Source organism: Pongo pygmaeus, chromosome 18 (assembly GCF_028885625.2).
Source record: "Pongo pygmaeus isolate AG05252 chromosome 18, NHGRI_mPonPyg2-v2.0_pri, whole genome shotgun sequence".
NCBI classification, from domain to species: domain Eukaryota; kingdom Metazoa; phylum Chordata; class Mammalia; order Primates; family Hominidae; genus Pongo; species Pongo pygmaeus.
The window spans coordinates 29,928,911-29,952,066 of record NC_072391.2 but is presented as its reverse complement, the minus strand read 5'-3'; the positions used below and the strand labels follow the sequence as shown (position 1 = coordinate 29,952,066).

At 42.1% G+C, this 23,156-nt stretch overlaps 1 protein-coding gene across 4 annotated transcripts in view; it reads left to right on the top strand.

The window, feature by feature from the left end:
- Nucleotides 1-1,973: 1,973 nt before the first annotated feature.
- The window catches only part of NSMCE1 (NSE1 homolog, SMC5-SMC6 complex component), a 43,598-nt gene continuing 22,415 nt past the window's right edge, over nucleotides 1,974-23,156 (top strand). Inside the window, exons 1-2 of one of the 4 annotated variants that reach the window (XM_054452698.2) lie at nucleotides 1,974-2,505; nucleotides 13,614-13,760. In XM_054452698.2, the coding sequence (XP_054308673.1) occupies nucleotides 13,625-13,760 (136 nt within the window). In that variant the 5' untranslated portion in view covers nucleotides 1,974-2,505; nucleotides 13,614-13,624. Of the gene's footprint in view, nucleotides 3,046-13,613; nucleotides 13,761-23,156 lie in introns of all 4 variants that reach the window. The other 3 variants (XM_054452700.2, XM_054452699.2, XM_054452701.2) reach the window with 3 other exon arrangements.

The window sequence follows — 23,156 nt, the reverse complement described above, 5'->3', positions numbered from 1 at the left end:
CTAAGTAGTTTATGTTTACTCTTCCTTTAATCTTCAGAATAACACTATCAACAAAGTGTTATTATTAAACCTGCTTTATAGATGAGCAAACTGAGGCTGAAAACTTGAGCTCAGTCATCCCTTAGTATCTGTGAGGGATTGGTACCTCAGTCTCCACGGATACCAAAATTCTCGATGCTCAAGTCCCTTATGTAAAATCAAAACCACCTTTGTAAAAAGCATAACTGAGAAAATTATGATAGTGAAAGAGATCTGGCCTAACTGACTCCATCTTGCTTCTAACTTCCAAGCTGTCCTTGATCATTCCTGGGCATAGGTAGAATTAATGTTGGAAAGAACTCAGTTTATAGTTTAACTTTGAAACAAAGGCAATAATAGCCCTTTCCCAAAACAAATCCCCTCCTTGCCGAGGAACGGGTCTGCCTTTGTAGACTAACAAATTAGCTAAAAGATTTGAAATTATGGTTTAGGAGGTCACGCAAGCTGGAGGCTACAAGATTCTGACCCTCCCCAGATTGCTTCCGGGAGTAACATCACTGTTCTAAAACCTAAAATCAGTGCTTGAGATATTTTGCAGAACCCGTGTTCTAATGCACCAGCTGACGCCACTCAGCCCTGTAATCTGGCTAATCTGGTCCTATGGCCCTAACCCAGGATCTGACTCAGTGCAAGAGGACAGCTTTGACTCCTTTCCTCTCTGATCCAACCAATCAACACTCTCTAATCCCCAGCCTCCTACCCACCAAATTATCCTCAAAAACCCTGAATTTCCGGGGAGACTGATTTGAGTAATAATAAAACTGTGGTCTCCTGTTAGCCAGCTCTGTGTGAATTAAACTTTCTCTATTGCAATTCCCCTGTCTTGATAAATTGGTTCTGTCTAGGAAGCAGGCAAGGAGAACCATTGGGCGCTTATAAAATGCCAGAATACTTGCATTTAACCTACACAAATCCTCCAGTATATTGAAAATCATCTTTAAATTACTTATAATACTTAATACAATGTAAATGCTATGTAAGTAATTGCTATGCTGTATTGCTTTCAGAATTTGTATTATTTTTATTGTTGTATTGTTATTTTTTACTGTTTTCCCCCACAAATATTATCCACCCACAGTTGCTTCAGTCCATAGATGGGGAACCTGTAAACGTGGACGGCTGACTGTACTTTGTCCTATGTCTCAGAGACACTGAGTTTAAGGCCCAGGATTCCATGTTGACCATCCAGCTCCAAAGCTGAAGCTTTTAATCACCACACACCACTGCTTTCCCACTTAGCAGATGAAACTGAAGCCCAGAGAGGTTAAGAGGTTGTCCAGGATCACAGGGGTGGTGAGTGACCAAGCCTGGATTTGAGCTATCCTCACAGAGACAGATATTTGCAGGTACTGCTGTTCTATATTAGTTACCTGTTTCCCTTGCTAGGCTGCATCCCTAGCTCTCACACTAGGGATGGAATTCAAACGTTTGGAAAATTAATGCCTTGAAGATTCAAAGCAGTCCATTCACTTCCACGAGTAATTTCACTTGCTTTCTCACAATCCCTAGGTAAGATAATAGTTAACATATAATCAGCACTCCCATGTGACACTTTTCAATGGCTATGCTAAGCACCTGATATAGGTGTTATTATCTCTTGTAAATCTCACCAACACTATTTTGCAAGGACGAATATCCCCATTTAATGGAAGAGGAAACTGAGGCTCAGTGACTTGCCCAAGCGCCTGCCAACTAGTAAGTGGCAGAGCCAGGATTCTAGCTCAGGCTCTATGACCACAGAGTCCACATTTTTTTCTTTTTTTTGAGCTCTGTCACCCAGGACGGAGTGCTGTGGTGCGATCTGGCTCACTGCAACCTCTGCCTCTCGGGTTCAAGTGATTCTCCTGCCTCAGCCTCCTGAGTAGCTGGGATTACAGGCACACACCACCACGCCCGGCTAATTTTTGTATTTTTAGTAGGGGCGGGGTTTCACCGTGTTGGCCAAGCTGGTCTCGAACTCCTGACCTCAAGTGATTGGCCCGCCTTGGTCTCCCAAAGTGCTGGGATTACTTACAGGCGTGAGCCACCGCGACCGGACCAGAGTCCACATTTTTGACGTCGAGGCCACACTCAGTTCCACAGATGGGGAAACTGAGGCCCTGGGCAGGGCACTACATTGTGCCAGCGGAATCGTGGCCATTGAGGGAAGCAAAGGCTGCACGCCGATTCTTCCTCCTTGGTCAGGGAAGTCACTGAGGTGCAGGAGGCAGAGGGCGACAAGTGGAAGCCCCTTCCCATTATTAAGGATCGAGAGCGGGCGTAATTTGGGATTTAACCCACCAGGCGGAAACACCAGGGCAATGGCGCAAACGGATAACCGGAAGTGCGTCACTCAACGGACGGGAGAATAAGCCGCAGGCCACCAATGGGAACGCCGCGTTCGCGTTCGCCCCGCCCCAAAGGAAGAAGAGTCCGCCTTTGCGACCGTATCCGCTAGCGCGGCCTGGGATGCGCTTGGGCTCCCTGGTGGGTAACGTGGGGAGCCAGGGGTTAGAGGGGAAAGAAGAGGGACTTCGAGGAAGGCGAGGGGAGGACCGAAGGTGGGGTGGGCGAGAGAGGCAGTGGGGTCCGGCCCAGGGGTCGGTCCCCGTGGGCTGTGGAACTCGGGGACGGGGGTCTTGGGGTTTCCCCCTTCTTGATGGGGAAACTGAGGCCCAGAGAGGGGCCGCAGAAGGCAGCGGACTGGGATCTCCTCCCGTAACACACACGGAGACATCTAAAAATCGTACTAGTTAGTGAAAAATATTTTTAATCGTAATTACGATTTAACAGGCAAAGATACTTTTCATTGTAACAGGTGAAAAAGCAAAATACAAAATTCGATTCAAACTGTGATTACATCTATGGAAAATACAGCCTTTGCCGACCACTCTCTTTGTCCCGCCGCCCTCTGTGCTCTCTGTTTTGTGTACGGAGTTTCTTACTTTGTACAAGTCCGCAGCCGCTTATGTTACAGCCCCGAGGCCAGATGCGTTTAAAATCGAGGAGTTTTCGGAGTTTGGAAAGGTAAAGTCCCTATGTTCTATGTTAGGTTTCACCCTCAGAGGGGGCTGGAGCAGCGGCTTGTAATCAAATACACGACCCGTTCCACAGCTAAAGATATGAAGATATGCATATATTATATTGACCTGGTCGAGGTGGCTCACGCCTGTAATTCCAGCACTTTGGAAGGCTGAGGGGGGCGGATCACCTGAGGTTCGGAGTTCGAAACCAGCCTGGCTAACATGGTGAAACACTGTCTCTACTAAAAATACAAAAAATTAGCCGGGCATGGTGGTGCGTGCCTGTAATCCCAGCTACTCGGGAGGCTGAAACGGAAGGCTGAGGCAGGAGAATCGCTTGAACCCGGGAGGCGGAGGTTGCGGTGAATCAAGATCGTGCCACTTCACTCCAGCTTGGGCCACAAGAGCGAAACTCCGTCTCAAAAAAAAAAAAAAAATGCATATATTTACACTGTTGGGATAAATAACCATAAATAGCCTCACCTTAAGTCAGGTCAAGTTTTCCAATTTAAGAAACAAGTTTTGGTATTCAGACTTTTTTTTTTTTCCCCTGCATCCGATCATCCACTAGTATTCATACCTTTTTAGATTTGAGGGTTGCAGATGAGGGACCTGGATTGTAGTTGTTCTGTTCACTCACTTTTCTCACTCTCGCTGGATAGAGAGTGTCCTTGAAAACAGGAACTGTGCTGTTGTATGGTCACGTCTATCTCTGCCACCAACTCTTGTGTGTCACCTTGTGCCCTCTTAGTCTCAGTTTCCTCATCTGTAAGATGGGGTCAGTGACCCTTTGCTCATAAGGTTGTTCTGGTTTGGGTTAAATGAGGTCGGGCATGTGAAGCACTGGAATTGTATTAGCACCCGCACGAGTGGTGTGACTGAGATTTACTTATTCCACAAACATTTCTATTTTAAAATTATTAAATTTAAATAAATTGATTTAATTAATGCATTTAATTAATTTAATAATAAAATTAAAAGTATAGATGTATTTCTTAAAATGTGGGTGATAATAATTTTAAAGATTTATATAATGCTTCAAAAGCCTTAGAAAAGGTTTTTTAAATTGGTTTATCTGTATATCTGAACTCTTGAAACTTATAGCTAAAACACTAGGATTTATCTGCAGGGTTGCAGAGAGATAATTCTGCCTTAAATTGGCTAAAACAAAAACAAAACCAGCCAACCTATGTTATACATGGGATTAAAACCAATTTTTCTCCCATTTTTTTCTCCTTTTTTCTTTTGCTGCCCACATGTGCCTTATTTTATGAGCCCGTTTTCTGGGCTTAGTTAAAAAAAAAAAATTCAATTCTAAACGTAATTTAGGAGTTTTTGTTCTTGAATAAAAAGGCATATACTTAAAAAAAAATCTATCTGGGAAAATATACTGAAATCATGCTGCTGAGCCTCTATTTTCTTTGATGTTTTGGTTCTGTATTCTTTTATCATAACTTTTTAGCATTTAAAAATTTACTGATGTACATTTAAAGCCAATAAACTGTTTTAATTAATTAAAAAAAAAGTAATTTTTTTTTTCTTTTTGTGACAGAGTCTTGCCCTGTCACCCAGGCTGGAGTGCAGTGGTGCGATCTTGGCTCACTGCAACCTCCACCTCCTGGGTTCAAGCGATTCTCCTGCCTTAGCCTCCTGAGTAGCTGGGATTACAGGCGTGCACCACCATGCCTGGCTGATTTTTGTATAAAATAAAATTATTTAAGTAGGTAATACATGTCTATGGCTAATCCCACCATTCTCCCTACAGTCTCTTCTCATAGAGACAAGGGACATAATATGCATAAACAAACTTATGGTTGTCTTTCTTCCACTCCTACTTTCCCACCCCTTTTCTACCAAATTATAGCATTCAATCCTATCCTGTTCTCATTCTCATTTACATTTATTTTGGCTGTTATTTAACATATTCACATTACTTTTTTGTTGTTGTTGTTGTTGAGAGTGGATCTTGCTATGTTGCCCAGGCTGGTCTTAAACTCCTGGCCTCAAGCAGTCCTCCCGCCTTGACCTCCCAAAGTATTGAGATTACAGGTGTGAATCACCATGCCCAGCCCATCACATTTAAAAACATTGTATGTAACATACCTATACAATTGTGTGGAAGTGTAAGTTTGAAGAACAAAAATAAAATGAACACTCATGTACCTGCCACCAAGTTAAGAAATAGACATTTTCAGATCCCCAAACCCCCCACTGAATCCTTTCTTCCCTCCTCAAAGATAACCACCGCCCTGAATATTGTGTTACTTGTTGCCTTGTTTTGCTTTGTAGTTTTTACCATGTATGTGTGTATTTCTAATGAATAAATGTATGCTTTTGCTGAGTTTTCGATTTTATGTAATAGGATCCTAAAATATATTTTGTGTGACTTGCTTGTTGCACTTAACATTATCTTTTTGAGAAGTATGCGTGTTGATGTGAGGAGCTCTACTTTATCTTCATTGCTGATTTGAATTCTATGGGATGATTATATTGTTTTAATGTAGTTCTTCAGTTGGTAGGCATTTATACTGTTGCCAGACTTTTGTTATTACAAGGTGCTTCCGTAAAAACATATTTCCTAGGGCAAATGTGGAAGTTTCTGTAAGGTAATACCTAATAGTAGATTTCTGGGGATATGCAAATTTGCTAGTAATATCAACTGTTATCTGAAATGGTTACAATAATTTATACTCAGCGTGGAGTGGTGGCTCACACCTGTAATCCCAGCACTTTGGGAGGCTGAGGTGGGTGGCTTGCTTGAGTCCAGGAGTATGAGACCAGCTGGGGCAACAGGTGAGACCCCATCTCTACAAAAAATACAGAAATTAACTGGGCATGGTGGTGTGTGCCTGTAGTCACAGCTGCTAGGGGGTTCTGAGGTCAGAGGATCGATTGAGCCCACAAGGTCAAGGCTGCAGTGAGCTATGACTGTCACTTCATTCCAGCCTGGGCAACAGAGTGAGACCCTGTCTCAAAAAAAAAAAAAAAAAAAAAAGGAAAAGAATTTATACTCTTCCAGCAGCAGATGAAAGTTTCAACCTCAGCCATTCTTTTAAAATTTTTGCCTATCTGGTGGTGGCTAAGACATTCCTTCACTGTGGTTTTCATGATCATTTGTCTGATAACATTGAGATTGAGCATCTTTTTTCTGTATTTATTCATCATTTATGCATCCTCTTTTTTAAAATTTCTGTTGCCCATTTCTCTTTTACAGTTGTGTTTCCCATGCTGATTTGTAGGAATTCCTTATATAGTCTGAATATGAATCTTTTGTATTTTGTAGCTTATGTTTGTTTTAAATACCCTCCAGTTCGTATCCCCTAACCCCCACCTCTCTGGTATTTTTGGTGAATAGAGGCCCTTAATTTTAACAAAAGTCAAATTTATCAGTATATTCGTTTATGACCTGTATTTTTTGTATCTCTTAAAGAAATCTTCCCTACCCTTAGGTGATAAATATATTCTCTATATTGTCTAAAAGTCTTATAGTATTTTTCCTTATTATGACCTTATCCCTTCAGAATTGATGTTTGTATATAGTGTGAGGTAAGAATCAAATTTTATTCATTTTTTTACATATGGATAACAAGTTTTCCTGGCACCTTTTATTGGAAAGTTTGCTTTCATCTGCCGTCAAGTATCCATATATGTATACCTTTCCGTTTCTGAGTTCTCTGTTCTGTTCCGTTGATTGGTCTTATTTGTCTATCTCTGTACCATTACCACACTGTACTCATTACTCTAGCTTTATAAGAAGTGCTTTTTTTGTTTTGGTTCGTTTTTAGACAGGGTCTTACTCTGTCATCCTGGCTGGAGTGCAGTGGTGCAATCATGACTCACTGTAGCCTCGACATCCCGAGCTGAAGCAGTCCTCCCACCTCAGTATCATGAGTACCTGGGACTACAGGCGCATACCATCATGCCCAGCGATTTTTTTTTAATTTTTGTTTTTCGTAGAGACAAGGTTTCACCACATTGCCCAGGCTGGTGTTGAACTCTTGGGCTCAAGCAGTCTGCCACGTCAGCCTCCCAAAGTGCTGGGATTACAGGCATGAGCCATCACGCCCAGCAAATATGAGAAGTCTTTATAGCTGGTAGGACAAGTCCTTCTGCCTTTATTTTCTCCTAGGAATGTCTTTGCTGTTTTGCCTTTGTGTTTTCTATGTAAATTTTTAGAATCATCTTGTCAAATCACACACACACATACACAAAGCCTGTTGGGATTTTGACTGTAATTGCATTGATTCAATTGCATTGGGTCAATTTGGTTTTTAAAGTGATTGCTGCCAACATTTCATTTTTCAGTATGATGTTTGCTGCAGGTTTTTTGTAGATGTCACTTAGTAGATAAAAGATGTTTTCTTCGATTCCAGATTTGTTTTTGGTGTAGGTACATGTTGAATTTTATCAGTTGTATATTCTGCATCATTAAGATGATCATATGCTTTTTTAAAAAAACTTAGGTTTGGCAGTACACGTGAAGGTTTATTAGATAGGTAAACTCACGTCATAGGGGTTTGTTGTACAGCTTTTTTAATCACCCAAGAATTAAGCCCAGTACCCAATAGTTATATTTTCTGCTCTTCTTCCTCCTCCCAGCCTCCGCCCTCAAATAGACCCCAGTGTCTGTTGTTTCCTTCCTTGTGTTCATAAGTTTTCATCATTTAACTCCCACTTATAAGTGAGAACATGTGGTATTTGGTTTTCTATTCCTGTGTTAGCTTGCAGGGGATAATAGTCTCCAGTTTCATCCATGTTCCAGCAAAAGACATCATCTCTTTCTTCTTTATGGCTGCATAGTGTTCCATGGTGTATATGTACCACATTTTCTTTATCCAGTCTGTCATTGATGGGCATTTAGGTTGATTCCGTGTCTTTGCTTCTGTGAATGGGGCTGCAGTGAACATTCCCGTGCATGTGTTTTTATGGTAGAATATTTCTATTCCTCTGGTATATACCCAGTAATGGGGTTGCTGGGTCAAATGGTAGTTCTGCCACACTGCTTTCTACAGTGGTTTAACTAATTTACACTCCCACCAACAGTATGTAAGGTTCCCTTTTCCCTGCAACCTTGCCAGCATCTGTTATTTTTTGACATTTTGATAATAGCCATTCTGACTGATGTGAGATGGTATCTCATTGTGGTTTTGATTTGCATTTCTCTAACGATCAGTGATACTGAGCTTTTTTTCATATGCTTGTTGACCACATGTATGTCTTCTTTTGAAAAGCGTTGGTTCATGTCCTTTGCCCAGTTTTTAATAGGGTTGTTTGATTTTCTCTTGTAAATAGTTTGCAAATATTTTCTCCTATTCTGTAGGTTGTCTGTTTACTCTGTTGATAGTTTCTTTTGCTGTGCAGAAGCTCTCAAGTTTAATTAGATCTCATTTGTCAATTTCTGCTTTCATTGTGATTGCTTCTGGTGTCTTTGTCGTGAGATCTTTGTCCGTTCCTACGTCCAGGATGGTATTGCCTAGGTTGTCTTCCAGGGATTTTATAGTTGTAGGTCTTACATTTAAGTCTTTAATCCATCTTGAGTTGATTCCTGTATGTGCTGTAAGGAAGGGGTCCAGCCTCAGTCTTCACATATGGCTAGCCACTTATCCCAGCACCATTTATTGAATAGGGAGTCTTTTTCCCATTGCTTGTTTTTGTCATCTTTGTCAAGGATCAGGTGGTCATAGGTGTGTGGCCTTAATTTTGGGCTCTCTATTCTGTTCTATTGGTGTATGTGCCTGTTTCTGTACCAGCACCATGCTGTTTAGCCCTGTAGTATAGTTTGAAGTTGGGTAACGTGATGCCTCCAGCTTTGTTCTTTTTGCTTAGGATTGCTTTGGCTATTCAGGCTCTGTTTTGGTTCCATGTGATTTTTTTTTGTTTGTTTGTTTTTTTGAGATGAAGTCTCGCTCTGTTGCTCAGGCTGGAGTGCAATGGCGTGATCTCGGCTCACTGCAACCTCTGCCTCCCAGGTTCAAGCGATTCTCCTGCCTCAGCTTCCTAAGTAGCTGGGATTACAGGCGCGCGCCACCCCGCCCAACCAATTTTTGTATTTTTGGTAGCGACAGGGTTTCATCATGTTGGCCAGACTAGCCTCTTAACTCCTGACCTCAGGTGATCTGCCCGCCTTGGCCTCCCAAAGTGCTGGGATTACAGGCATGAGCCACCGAGCTTGGCCCTGTGTGAATTTTAAAATGCTTTTTCCTTTATTAATGTGGTGACTCACATTGATTGATTTTTAGATGTGAAACCATTGCTGGAATAAACCTAAGTGATGATATGTCATTCCTTTTACATATCTGGATTAAGTTTGTTAGCATTTTGCTTAGGACATACTGCAGCTGTGTTCATGAAAGATACTGGCTTGTAATTTTCCTTTCTTTTGACATTCTTGTTAGGTTTCAGGGCCAAATTAAGTTAGCCTTATCAGATGGGTTGGGGAGGGTTTGCTTTTTTTCTGGCGCTGAGATTGTGTAACATTTGAAATGATTTGTTTTTAGACTATTTGGTAGAACTTCTTGATAAAGTCATTGGGACCTGAAGTTTTCTTTGTGAGAAGATGGATTTTCTATAAAATGTCATTAATGGTTATAGGAGTGTTTAGGTTTTCAGATAATTCATTCATTAGTTTTGAATAAATTTCTTATGATTTTTTACATAGTTAAATTTCAGATTATTATAAATTATTGATAATATTTGTAAGTATCTTAATTGCAGATATTTGTCTCATCTGCAGTTAATTTCCTTTTTTTTCAAATATTGTTTATTTATAAGTTTTAGCTCTTGGAAAGTCTTGTCAGAAGTTTTTCACTTTTATTATGTTTTTTCAAAGAATAATTTTCGTTTTGTTGACCTTAGATAGATGCTTATTTTCAGTCTTTATTAATTTCTGCCCTTTATTATTTTCTCATTTTACCTTTCTTTGGAATTAATTTGTAGTTCTTTTTATAGCTTCTTTTTTTTTTTTTTTTTGAGATGGCGTCTTGCTTTGTCACCCAGGCTGGAGTGCAATGGTGCCATCTCAGCTCACTGCAACCTCTGCCTCCCGCATTCCAGCGATTCTCATGCCTCAGCCTCCCAAGTAGTTGGGACTATAGGCACGCACCACCATGCCTGGCTAATTTTTGTATTTTTAGTAGAGATGGGGTTTCACCATGTTAGCCAGGCTGGTCTCCACCTCCTGACCTCAGGTGATTCACCTGCCTTGGCCTCTCAAAGTGCTAGGATTATAGGTGTGAGCCACCACAACCAGCCCCCGCAACCTTTTTTTTTGAGACAAGGTCTCACTCTGTTGCCCAGCCTGGAGTGCAGTGGTGTGATCACGGTTCACTGCAGCCTCGACCTCCCAGGCTCAAGCAGTCTTCCCACCTCAGCCTCCTAAATAGCTGGGACTACGGAGGTGTGCCACTATGCCCAGCTAATTTTTGTGTTTTTTGTGGAGATAGGATTTTGCCATGTTGCTCAAGCTGGTTTTGAACTCCTGGGCTCACTGTGCCCAGCCTATAAGGAACTCTTATAATATAGAGGTAGATTTTATTCATTATTAATTTGATAAGGTTTTAAATCTGGTCTAACAGTCCTTGTCTTTAAGCTGGAACATTTAGTCTATTTTTATTCATTGTTATTACTAATCTAGTTGGATTATTTCTCCTGACTTACTTTGTTTTTTTGTGTTTGTTTTTCCTATCCTGGCTTTTTTTTCCTTTCTTTTGTTGCCATCTTTAGGGTTAAGTGATTATTTTTTCTCATTACATTATTCCCCTTTACTGTTTGGAAATTAATACGCTATTTGTTTTTTTAAAAGTTGTTACTCTAGAAATTGTAAAATGCAAATGTAAAATGTATTCTTGTCCAGCTTCTACTCCTGACCAGCACAAGGCTATTAGAACACTAATCCCAGTGATTGCTCACCTCCCATTTGTGTTGTTATTTTTGTGTATTTAGTTTTTTAAAAACCTCATTCTTCTTACTATGGTATTAAAAACTTTTTTTAAAGATAGAAGCATTTCTTCTGATTTTTACTGTTTTATGCAGTTAACTTGGATTTAACCACATATTTACCAACTGTTTTTGCTCTTTATTCTTCCCTGCATTTTAGACCTTCCACCTTGTATCCCTTTCTTTCTTCCTGAACTGTGTGCTTCGGAATTTCCTTTAGGGAGCATCTGCTGGTCACTTGCTCTTTCAGTTTTTTGTTGTTTGGAAATGTTTTTGTCTTACCCTCAGTCTTCAGCTCGTTATAGAATTCTGTGTTGAGACACCCCCTTCCAGCATAGAAGATATGTTTCCACTGTGACCGGCTTCCATTGTTGCCATCGTGATGGCAGTCTACTTGTTGCTCTTTAGAAGTCATCTGACTTTTTCTTTGATTGCGTTTAATCTCTGGTATTGTGTGCTTTTACTGGGATGTACCTAGGTGGATATTTTAGAGTTTATTCTGCTTGAGATTTGATGGGATCACAATGGCAGTGATACATATCATTTGTCCCCACTGCCAAGCCTCGGTGATACCTCATCCCCTTTTGTAGGATCCTTTTAGGAGACTGCTTTCTGAAGTCTTTGCCTCCCATTTCTTTCCTCTACACCTCCATGATGCCAAAGGGGATAATCTTCCTAAAACACAGCTGGGCAACACCATCTTCCTGCTCCAAGACCCTTAGTTTGTAGAGATCCTTCGTTTGCAGGCTAGAAGTCCATTTTTTTTAGCCTAGCACATTCTAACCCTGTGCCCAGAACAACCACTGGCAAATACGGGGGTGCTAAGTACATTGACATGGAATGGCCCTAGTGATAGGAAATAAAGTTGATGACTGGCTGAATTTGAGGTTTAAGGAGAGGAGGACCAGAGTTCGATGCTCAGGTGTGTGGTGTGATTGTGTGGACTGCACCGTCCACACCAGAGGATTTGCAAAAAGAAGGACTTGGGAGAGGAAAGGGGCTAAGGAGGTAGAAGGAGAGGATGAGTCTAATGTAGGCTTTGTTAAGGTGCAGATTTGGTGAGATGGAGGATGTTTTTCTAGCAGGCAATTGGAGGAACTGGTTATGAGATGGTGCATTTTCTCAGCCCTGAGGTCCAGTTGAGGATGTTGTTAAAGAACAGCACTGGTCGGGCGTGGTGGCTCACACTGTAATTCCAGCACTTTGGGAGGCTGAGGCAGGTGGATCGCCTGAGGTCAGGAGTTCGAGGCCAGCCTGGCCAACATGGTGAAACCCGTCTCTACTAAAAATACGAAAATTAGTCAGGCATGGTGGCGGGCACTGTAGTTCCAGCTACTTGGGAGGCTGAGGCAGGACAGTCACTGGAACCTGGGAGGCAGAGGTTTTAGTGAGCTGAGATCACGCCACTGCACTCCAGCCTGGGCAACAGAACGAGACTCCATCTCAGAAAAAAAAAAAAAAAAAAAAAAAAAAAGAACAAAAGAACAGTAATTAGCAGTCTTGTGGATCTCTTATGTGCCAGGTATTTTGCAAGCCTTTGGTAGTTGTGACTCATTTAGGCTTCCTCTATGCCTTTAAGATAGCTAGTAGTTTCCCAGTTTTAGAGATGAAAAGACTAGGCCTTAGGGAGGCTGAGCATTGTTAGCTAAAAATGTTTGCGTGCTGTATTTGCCCAAGGCACCAGTGAACTTCTTGTCAGATCTTGATACCACCTAAAATGAATGTAAACACCTCAGAATTCCAGGACCCACTGCAGTCAGAACATCCAGGAAAGGGTTTGGGAATCTGTATTGTTAAAATGCACATTAGGAAATTCTTAGGATCAGGCAGATCTGGGACTTTCTGGTCTCAGTGCTTCCTGTTTAGTTCCAAATTCACATTCTTAGCCCCTGCACTGCGTGCTCCATGGCAGTAGCCAGCGTTTGGATCAGGGCTTGTGGAATAGTTTTATTAACTGTGATCTTTGTGGTTTGCGGAAAGATCCCATTTTGTTAGCGAGCAGGAGATTTAGAAAATAGTCTGAAGTCCTGCCATGATAGTTGTTTTATTAGCGGTTTGGGGAGAGGAGGAAACTAACATTTATTAGTGTTTACTAGTAGTTCTCTCAGTAATGAACTTTATTATAATTTTATGGTGAGAAAACGGGGCCTCTGCTCAATTTCTCCAAGGCCATAGATCTGGTAAAAAGGCTCAGCCAAGGGTTAGACCCAGAATTGCCTAATAGTAAAAATAGCTCAGACTTATTTAGTGCTTACTGTGTTATCAGGCTATTACATGTATTAATCCATCTAATCTCTGTAGCAATTCTGCAGAGGACATTTCTCTCATTAGTCCCACTTTAGAGATCAGAAACCGAAGCCTGTGGGGACTAAGTTGCTCAATTTCACACGCCTAGTAAGTGGGAGAGCCAGGCCCTGAATCCCGGCATTCTAGCTCCAGAATCCACACCTCTTACCACTGCCCAGTCCTGATTTGCTGTGACTCGTGTTCTTCTTCTCACCTTTGTAGTAATCAGCATGAAGAATGACTTTTAAAAATGATAGCAAATTTATATTTGTTAATGTAAATTAGTACAAGACCCAGGACGTTGCTTCTGATGTGCTTGGGGATGACTAGTGTCATTTACTTCCTTTTCAGTTCGTTCCCACATGCAGGGCAGCACAAGGAGAATGGGCGTCATGACTGATGTCCACCGGCGCTTCCTCCAGTTGCTGATGACCCATGGCGTGCTAGAGGAATGGGACGTGAAGCGCTTGCAGAGGCACTGCTACAAGGTCCATGACCGTGAGTACCATTTCCCTGTTCCCAGGGCACTCTGGTGCTGTGTTGATCAGGGACCAGTGACATAGGTACAATACCATGTAACTTGTTAACCGGTACTCCTGAGCTGAGCATTCAAGCCTCTTCACAATCTTTACACGGGCCCATCTTTCTAATTTCATCTTCCACTTTTATTTTTTTTCCAAGTAAACCTGACATTTAGCCCCATGGATAAAAACTTAGAATCTAAAGCTGTATAGTTGTGGTTCACACCAAGCCTCCAGGACCTGCCCCAGCCTCAGTTTCTGTATCTGTAAAGTGAGGATAGTAATTGTACTTAACACATAAGTAAGTGCGTAGTTCAGGGAATTGAGAGACATGGTATGTACAAGACACCTAGTGCAGAGACAGTGCCTAGTGGGCTATTGATGGACACAGGACAGCTTGGCTGGGTGCGGTGGCTCATGCTGTTTCCCTGCACTCTGGGAATCAAGGTGGGAGGATAGCTTGAGGCCAGGAGTTTGGGACCAGCCTAGGCAATGTAGCAAGACCCTCTCTGTTTTTTTTATTTGGAAAAAAAAGAAAATAAATTATAAAACAAAAAAATGGGGGAGCTTAGCACAACACTTAAGGGCACAGCCTTAGACTGGGCCGGACCTGGAGAGTGTGTCCCTGCCCTGTGTCAGCTGAAGGTATTTGGGGCATCTTACGGAGCCACTGGGAGGGGCAAATAAGAAGCCCTTGGAGACAGGGCCTGGTGCTAAGTTCTAAGTAACTGGAGATGGCGGAAGAAACAGTAGAATCAGTGTTGACAGATCAGTTGAATTAGCATTGGCAGATATTGTTGAGTTGTGTGCCAATATGGGTAGATCTTACTGATTAGATTTTATGCAGTGACAAAGGTGATGAGTTATGCTTATTGTATGATGTGATTATGTTTTTTTTTGTGAAGTACAAAATGATTTTCATTGGTTATGAATGCATTTGCATGTAAAGGCATAAAAGTGGACCAGAAGAAGACGCAGGACACTTGTGAGGTGCTTGTGAGGAGAAGCAGAGTGGGAGTGGGCTGTCAGCAGAGATCACAGGACCCTTCACTTTTATCCTGTTATGTTCTTTTATTAAAAAGAAAAGTCTTGAAGCCAACGTGACATTATTAGCCTAACAACATGACATTAATTAGTGTAGTCTAATGGTTGTCACCTCTGATGAATGGGAATGCAGGTGTTTGGTTTTTGTTCTGCCTTATTCTGCCTTTCTCTGTATTTTTAATTTTCAAAAGAAAAAGATAAAAAAATGACATAGAAGTGAGCCAAGCCAAGAGGTGTGAGAAAGGGCGTGTACAGGTACACAGGGAGCAAGTACACACACGTGAAGGGACACACAAAAAAGCAAAAAGATGCTTTCATTCTTAGTCCACAGGGATCCTGTAGCTCCTTGCAGTGAGCTGTGAAAGGGCGAAGGGACACCAGAAAAGGTGTCCCTCCTGTCCCCAAAGGCAAACACCTCATGAGTGCATTACATCTTCTTCCCAGCCACTTTTATGCCTTTGCATGCAAATGCATTCAAAGGTGATGAACATCGTTTTATACTTTTCAAAATGTGAAGGGACATGAGAAAAGGTAGGTGCCACATTTGGAGCACTGCAGTTTCTGCAGCATGTTAGAGTTCAAAGCCTGATCCCAGAGAGGTGAGCAGTGAACGGGAATAAGAAGGGGGAGACAGAACAGAAACAAATATTCTTTCAAGGTGTGCAAAGGAAGGAGGAATGAAAGAAGGTGGCGTGTTAGACAGAGAAGAAGCAGTTTGAAGTGTCTGGAGAGTAGCATCTGCATTCTCCAGAGCACTGGTCCATGGAGGTGTTCCATGGGGAGTTCTGGGAGCTCAGTAATGCCAGGAACAAGTTAGCCCGTTGAACTGTGTTTAATTCTGTGTATCCAAACCTAATTGACCTACTGATAACCTACACTGGGAACCCTAGACAAGAATATATGATGTGTGGGAAGAGAATACATTCTTTTCGTGTGTAGGTTTGCAGATCATGAAGAACCCTATACACCATAGTAATGGCTTTTTACTTCTGCGGACAGTGTGGACCTCTTGAAGTATTCAAAGCAGAGAGTGAGAGAGACAGTTTTAGGTTTGAGAATCATCCCCGTGGTGAAAGTAGATGTGCCGCAGTTGTACCAGCAGAGAAGGATCTTTGGTGAGAGACTTTTGTATTGAAAGGGGATGTTATACCTGTTAAGCTAGTTTCTCTTGCTCTTTAAAAAGCATAGTAGCGGCCGGGTGCGGTGGCTCACACCTGTAATCCCAGCACTTTGGGAGGCTGAGGAGGGTGGGTCACCTGAGGTCAGGGGTTCAAGACCAGCCTAGTCAACATGGTGAAACCCCATCTCTACTAAAAATACAAAAATTAGCCGGGTGTGGTGGTGCATGCCTGTAGTCCCAGCTACTTGGGAGGCTGAGGCAGGATAATTGCTTGAACCCGGGAGGCACATGCTGCAGTGAGCTGAGATCGTGCCCCTGCACTCCAGCCTGGGTAACAGAGCGAGACCATGTATCAAAAAAAAAAAAAAAAAAAAAAGCATGGTTGGATTTTAAACCTACCCCTCAATATCCTCCAGAAATGGACATAAGAACGCTTGTCTTCAGCCTGAGCAACATGGTGAAACCCAGTCTCTACCAAAAGTACAAAAAATTAGCCAGGTGTGCTGGCACACACCTATGGTCCTAGCTACCCAGGAAGCTGAGGCAGGAGGATCCCTTGAGCAGGGGAGGTGGGCGTTGCAGTGAGCTGAGATTGCACCACTGCACTCCAGCCTGGGCAACACAGTGAGCCCCATCTCAAAAAAATAAAAGAATGATTATGTTAATCCTAAATCTCTTATTTACATGACAATTTAGTCCTTTTCTCTTTTTTTCTCCCGTGAGTCTTGACTGTAAGCTTTCATGTTGGTGGGGAAGTTTCATAGCTCACTGCAAGGAGCCACATGATGCCTTGGTACTAAGACTGAAAGTGTTTTTGCCTTTATTTGACCTTTAAAATTGCTATGATCTAATTTAGGAAAGTCCTGAAGAATGTGTCTAGGAATTGATTTATTCTTCACACTGTGTACCATTTCTTTGCACCTAGATATGGTTATGGCCAGGGTGAACAGGGTAAAACAATCTGTTTTCTCCTATCCTCATTTAAGAAAAATGCCAAAAAATTTCTTACTGCATGTTCTTGTTATTAGGGAGATTTTAAACAAGAAATGACAGACATTATCTAAACTTAAGTGAATACTCGCAAGACCCAATATTATTATTTTCCTATCTTTTGAAGAGATGGCCAGGAAAGTCCCCTTGTACCAACTAGAAAAATATTTAGCTTCTAGGAAAATTATGAAACAAAGGAGTGATTGAAATTGCAAGTCATTCTAATTGCCATTTCCCAGGGTGTTTGTCCAGTTTATCAAATCACTTCTTATTCTAGGGTTTGGTTTGGGTTCTCTTCTTACTGTCGTTAAGGGGAAACAAAGTCCCCAATTCTCCTGGCTAGTGAAGAGTTTAGATTTTGTTCTCAAGTTCAGTGCAGGCCTTGGGTCGAGCCTTTCAGAATGGCGCCGGGGACCTGTGTTCTTAGAGGACCTTAGATTTTTGAGCCAGCACTTGCATCCACACATACGTTTATTCAACCAGCAAAGCTTCCCTAGAATCTCAAGTGAGCCAGGCCTCTGTGCTAGGGACTGGTGACTCAGAGATTAAATTTTTATTTTACCGTGGCTCTCATGAGTCATACAGCAGGGGTCAGATGATTCCAATATAGGCCTCCTTGACAGAAGTAGGCACAGGAGGCCTCAGGGGTGGTGGAGAAGGCTTGGGTTTGAGGTTTTCCACTTTTGGCCAGTATGGAGCAACAGGGCTCAGTACACCTTCTTGCCTGAAACAATTCAAAAATAGACAAAGTATAAAACACTGGACATTCGTCAGTCAAGGCCAGTGATCTTTCGAGAGATGGGCAATGAGGGTTTCTTTTTCTCTTGACACTTGATGTGGTATCTTTTCTAACACTACTTCTCCAGTTCTCTAGATAACAACTGGGCATTCCATAATTCAGTTTAATTCTGACACTATCTGCCTGGAGTTAGCATCAGATCCTACAAGTTAAAGGGCTCAGTGTCACAAGACTGACCCAACTTAAGACACCAGTTATAAGTCCCGGGCTACCTGTGTTTCTGACCAATGGCTACACATCAGTGGTTCCCATAACTCCCTCTTTGGGTTTGATAATTTTCTAGAATGATTCATAGAACTCAGGAAAACACTTTACTTACATTTTGACTTACGTGGTTTTTTATAAAGGCTACAACTCAGGAACAGCCACATAGGAGAGATCACAGGGCCAGCTGTGGGAAGTGGGGGTGGCATGGAGTTTCCGTGCCCTCTCTACGTGCACCACCGTCTCAACGCCTCTGTGTGCTTAATAACCTGAAGCTCTTCAAATCCTGTCGTTCAAGGGTTTCTTTTTCTTTTTATTTTTTTTGAGACAGAGTTTCGCTCTTGTCGCCCAGGCTGGAGTGCAATGGCAAGATCTCGGCTCACTGCAACCTCTGCCTCCCAGGTTCAAGCGATTCTCCTGCCTTAGCCACCTGAGTAGCTGGGACTACAGGTGTGAGCCACCATGCCCAGCTAATTTTTGTATTTTTAGTAGAGACGAGGTTTCACCATGTTGGCCAGGGTGGCCTCGAACTTCTGACCTCAGGTGATCCGCCTGCCTCTGCCTCCCCAAGTGCTGGGATTACAGGCATGAGCCACCGCGCCCGGCTAAGTTTTAAATTATTTGTAGAGATGGGGGTCTTCTTCTGTTGCCTAGGCTGGTCTTGAACACCTAGGCTCAAGTGATCATCCTGCCTCAGCCTTCCAAAATGTTGGGATTCAGGTGTGAGCCACTGCACCCAGCCCAGTTTCAGGTTTTATAGAGCCTGTTGATTATTGAATTTGGCACACTCTAAGAAAAATAATCCCACAAAATTGTGAATCCACCATTAGAAATGATTTGAAATATTTATTTAGCCACTGCGCCTGGCCATTCCTGGGTTTCTATGGAGGTTTTTTTACACAGGCATGATTGATCAGTCACTGGCTGTTGACGAGTCCTTCCATCTCCAGTCCCTCTCTTCTCCTCAGATATGGGGAGTGGTTGAAAGTTCCATGTTTTTTATTGAGACTTGGTCATTCTGGTGACCAGCCCCCATCCTAGGGGCCTGCCAAGAGTTGCCTCATTAGAGCAAAAGATGCTTCTATCACCTATATGACTCAGGGAATTCTAAGAGTTTTAGAAGCTCTGTACCAGGAACCTGGGGGAAAGACCAAGTAACTTTCTTCTGCCACAAGCGATAGTGGGAGTGAGCAGTACAGCTGCCCCAGCTCAGTGCCTTTAGAAAGTTTCTAGGCCGTCGCACAGGGGAAACCCAGGCAGAGCTAGGCAGCCTCCCTGCGTTGAGGAGATGGAGATGAGAGTTCAGGGAGACTAAGGCAGGTAGAGGTTGCAGGACAGAGTACTTACAGTGGAGTATAAGGTGGACGAGAGGTGCACAGAGAGAAAACTTGAGATGTCCAAAGTGCCCCTCCACTCAAGGATCCCGCTGAGAACTGATGAGCAAGAAAACTTCTTAAGGCCAGGGAGAGAACTAGTTGAAGGATTAGAGAAAACAATGCCAGCTATTCACAGAGCTGGGAATAGTGCCCGGCCCAAACATTTGAGGAAGAACTCACACCATTTCTACCCAAACTCTTCTGTAAAATTGAAGAGAATATGTTACAACTAATTCTGTGAGACCTGCATGATTCTGATACCATAACCAGACAAAGACATTGCAAGGAAAGAAAACCCCAAACAAGACTCCTCATGAGCATAGATGTTAACATGCTAAACCCAATTGTGGCAAATCTAATCTAACAATGTTTACAAAGGATGGTACAACATAACCAAGTAGGGTTTATCCTGATTTTGCAGGGTTGATTTAGTATTAATATTTGAAAATCAGTGTAATTTACCATATTAAGCTAAAAAAGAAAAATCTTGTGTTTATCTCAGTAGGTACAGAAAAAGTATTTGACAAAATCTCATGTCTGCCCTGGTGTGATGTAGCAGAAAGTTTTTTATAGGAAGCTAAGGGATCCTAAGTAGCAGGGGATAAGTAGGATAAATAGGCTTACAGCACAAGTGAGGAGTCTGAACTCTACAGAGTTTTATTTTTATTTATATATATATATATTTTAAATAATTAAAATTAAGGCTGGGTGCGGTAGCTCACGCCTGTAATCCCAGCACTTTGGGAGGCTGAGGTGGGCAGATCACCTGAGGTCGGGAGTTCGAGACCAGCCTGACCAACATGGAGAAACCCTGTCTCTACTAAAAATACAAAATTAGCTGGGCGCGGTGGCGCATGCCTGTAATCCCAGCTGCTCGGGAGGCTGAGGCAGGAGAATTGCTTGAACCCGGGAGGCAGAGGTTGCAGTGAGCTGGTATCGCACCATTGCACCCCAGCCTGGGCAACAAGAACAAAACTCCATCTCAAAAAAAAAAAAAAAATTAAATTAATTTCATTTATTTTATTATTTTATTTTATTTTTTAGACAGAGTCTCAAAAAAGTCTCAAAAAAGCCTCCCAGGCTTCTTTCAGGAGAAAGACAAGAATGTCTGTTCTCACCACTTTTCGTTCTAGCTAGTGTACTCAGGCGAGAAAAAGAAACAAAAGGTAGCTGGATTGGAAAGGACGACACGATAAAACTGTCAGTTCACAGACAACATGATCATCTGTGTAGAAAATCTGATGGAATCTACAAAAAATCTTCTGGAACTAATAAGTGAGTTTAGTAAAGTTGTAGGATACAAAATCAACATCCAAATACCAATCGTTTCTCTATATGCTGGCAATGGATAATCAGAAATGGCAATGTAAAAATAGCACCATTTATAATAACATTAAAAATAAGAAATGCTTAGGAATAGATCTGGCAAAAATGTGTTAGACCCGTACACTGAAAACTACAAAACATTGTTGAGAGAAGTCAGAGGAGATTTAAATAAGTGGAAAGACATAGCATGTTCATGGGCTGGGAAATTCAGTATTGTTAAGGTATCAATTCTCCCCAAATTGATCTATAGATTCAAAGAAATCCCAGTTAGATCCCAGCAAGGCTTTTTATAAAAATTAACAAGCTGATTCTGAAATTCACATGGAAATGTAAAGGACCTAGAAGAGCCAAAAGTATTTTGAAAAAGACAAACTTGAGGAACACTGCCTGATTTCAAGACTTACTGTATGGCTGTCCTATCAAGACAGTGTGGTAGTCATGTCATGATGGACAAACAGATGAAGAGAAAAAAATAAGAGAGCTAGATACAGACCCACACATAAGTGGACAGCTGAATTTTGACAGAAATGCAAAGGTAATTTAGTGGAAATAGTCTTTTCCAAAATGAGTGCTGGAATAATTGGATATGCATAATCAAAAAATGAACTGCAAGCCATACTTTGCACCAAATACAAAAATTATCTCAAAATGAGTCATAGACCTAAATGTAAAACCTGAAACTATAAAACTTCCAGAAGAAAACATAGGAGAAAACCTCTGTGACCTATGATTAGTCCAAGATTTCTTGGCTCCAAAAGCATGCTCCGTAAGAGAATGACTCGATAAACTGAACTTCACAATTAAAAATTTACATTAAAAAATACGCTTTAGAGACTGAAAAGGCAAGCAAAATACTAAGAGAAAATATTTGCAAATAATATATTTAATGAATGACTTGTATTCAGAATATATAGAGAATTCTCAAAGCTCAAAAATAAGAAAACATTCAACTTGGCTGGGCGTGGTGGCTCACACCTGTAATCCCAGCACTCTGGGAGGCTGAAGCGGGTGGATTGCTTGAGCTCAGGAGTTTGAGACCAGTCTGGGCAACATGACAAAACTCCATCTCTACCAAAAAATACAAAAATTAGTCAGGCATGGTGGCATGCACCTGTAGTTTCAGCTACTTGGGAGGCTGATGTGGGAGGGTTGCTTGAGCCTGGGAGGCAGAGGTTGGAGTGAGCTGAGATTGTGCCACTGCACTTCAGCTTGGGTGACAGAGGGAGATCCTGTCTCAAAAAAAGAAAAAGAAAAGGAAAAACATACAACCCAGTAAGAAGTGTACAAAATATTTGAACACTGCAAATCAGTTGTACAGATGGCAGATGAGCACATGAAAAGATGCTCAACATCATTAGACATTTAAAAAATGCAGGCCAGGCATGGTGGCTCACACCTGTAATCCCAGCAGTTTGGGAGGCCAAGGTGGGCGGATCACGAGGTCAGGAGATTGAGATCATCCTGACCAACAGGGTGAAACCCTGTCTCTACTAAAAATACAAAAATTAGCCAGGCTTGGTGGCGGGTGCCTGTAGTCTCAGCTACTTGGGAGGCTGAGGCAGGAGAATTGCTTGAACCCAGGAGGCGGAGGTTGCAGTGAGCCGAGATCATGCCACTGCACTCCAGCCTGGGGACAGAGCGACACTCCATCTCAAAAAAAAAAAAAAAAAAAAAGCAAACTAAAACCACAGTGAGCTACCACTGCATGTGTATTAAAATGGCTAAAATGAAGAAGACTCTGCAAGGCAAGTATTGGTGAGAACATGGAGGAACCGGTACTCTAATATACTACTGTTGGGAATGTAAAATGGGACAGCCATTTAGGAAAACAGTGTGGCAATTTCCTGATTCAGCCATTCCTGTCTTAGGCATTTACTCAAGAGATATGAAGCCATATGCCCGCACAAAGGCTTGTGCAGAGATAGAGTATCTTTATTTGTAATGGCCCCAAATGTGAACACCTAATTGTCCATTTGCAGGTGAACAGATGAACAGACTGATAAATCCATACTACTTAGCAATAAAAGTAAGTGAGCTCTTCCTACATGCTAGAATATGAATGAATCAGAATGATTTTGCTGAGTGGAAGAAGTGAGGTGAAAGAGTATGAAGCAATTTTTTTTTGTTTTGTTGTTTTTTGTTTTTTTTTGAGACGGAGTCTTGCTCTGTCGCCCAGGCTGGATTGCAATGGCGCAATCTCCGGTCACTGCAATCTCCGGTCACTGCAACCTCCGCCTCCCAGGTTCAAGCGATTCTCCTCCCTCAGCCTCCTGAGTAGCTGGGACTACAGGTGTGTGCCACCATGCCCAGCTAATTTTTTTGTATTTCTAGTAGAGATGGGGTTTCACTGTTAGCCAGGATGACCTTGATCCCCTCACCTCATGATCTGCCCGCCTCAGCCTCCCAAAGTGCTGGGATTACAGGTGTGAGCCACCGTGCCCGGCCATATGAAGCCATTTATGTGAAATTCTAGACAATGTGTACCTGACTGTAATGACAGGATGGTTCAGTGGT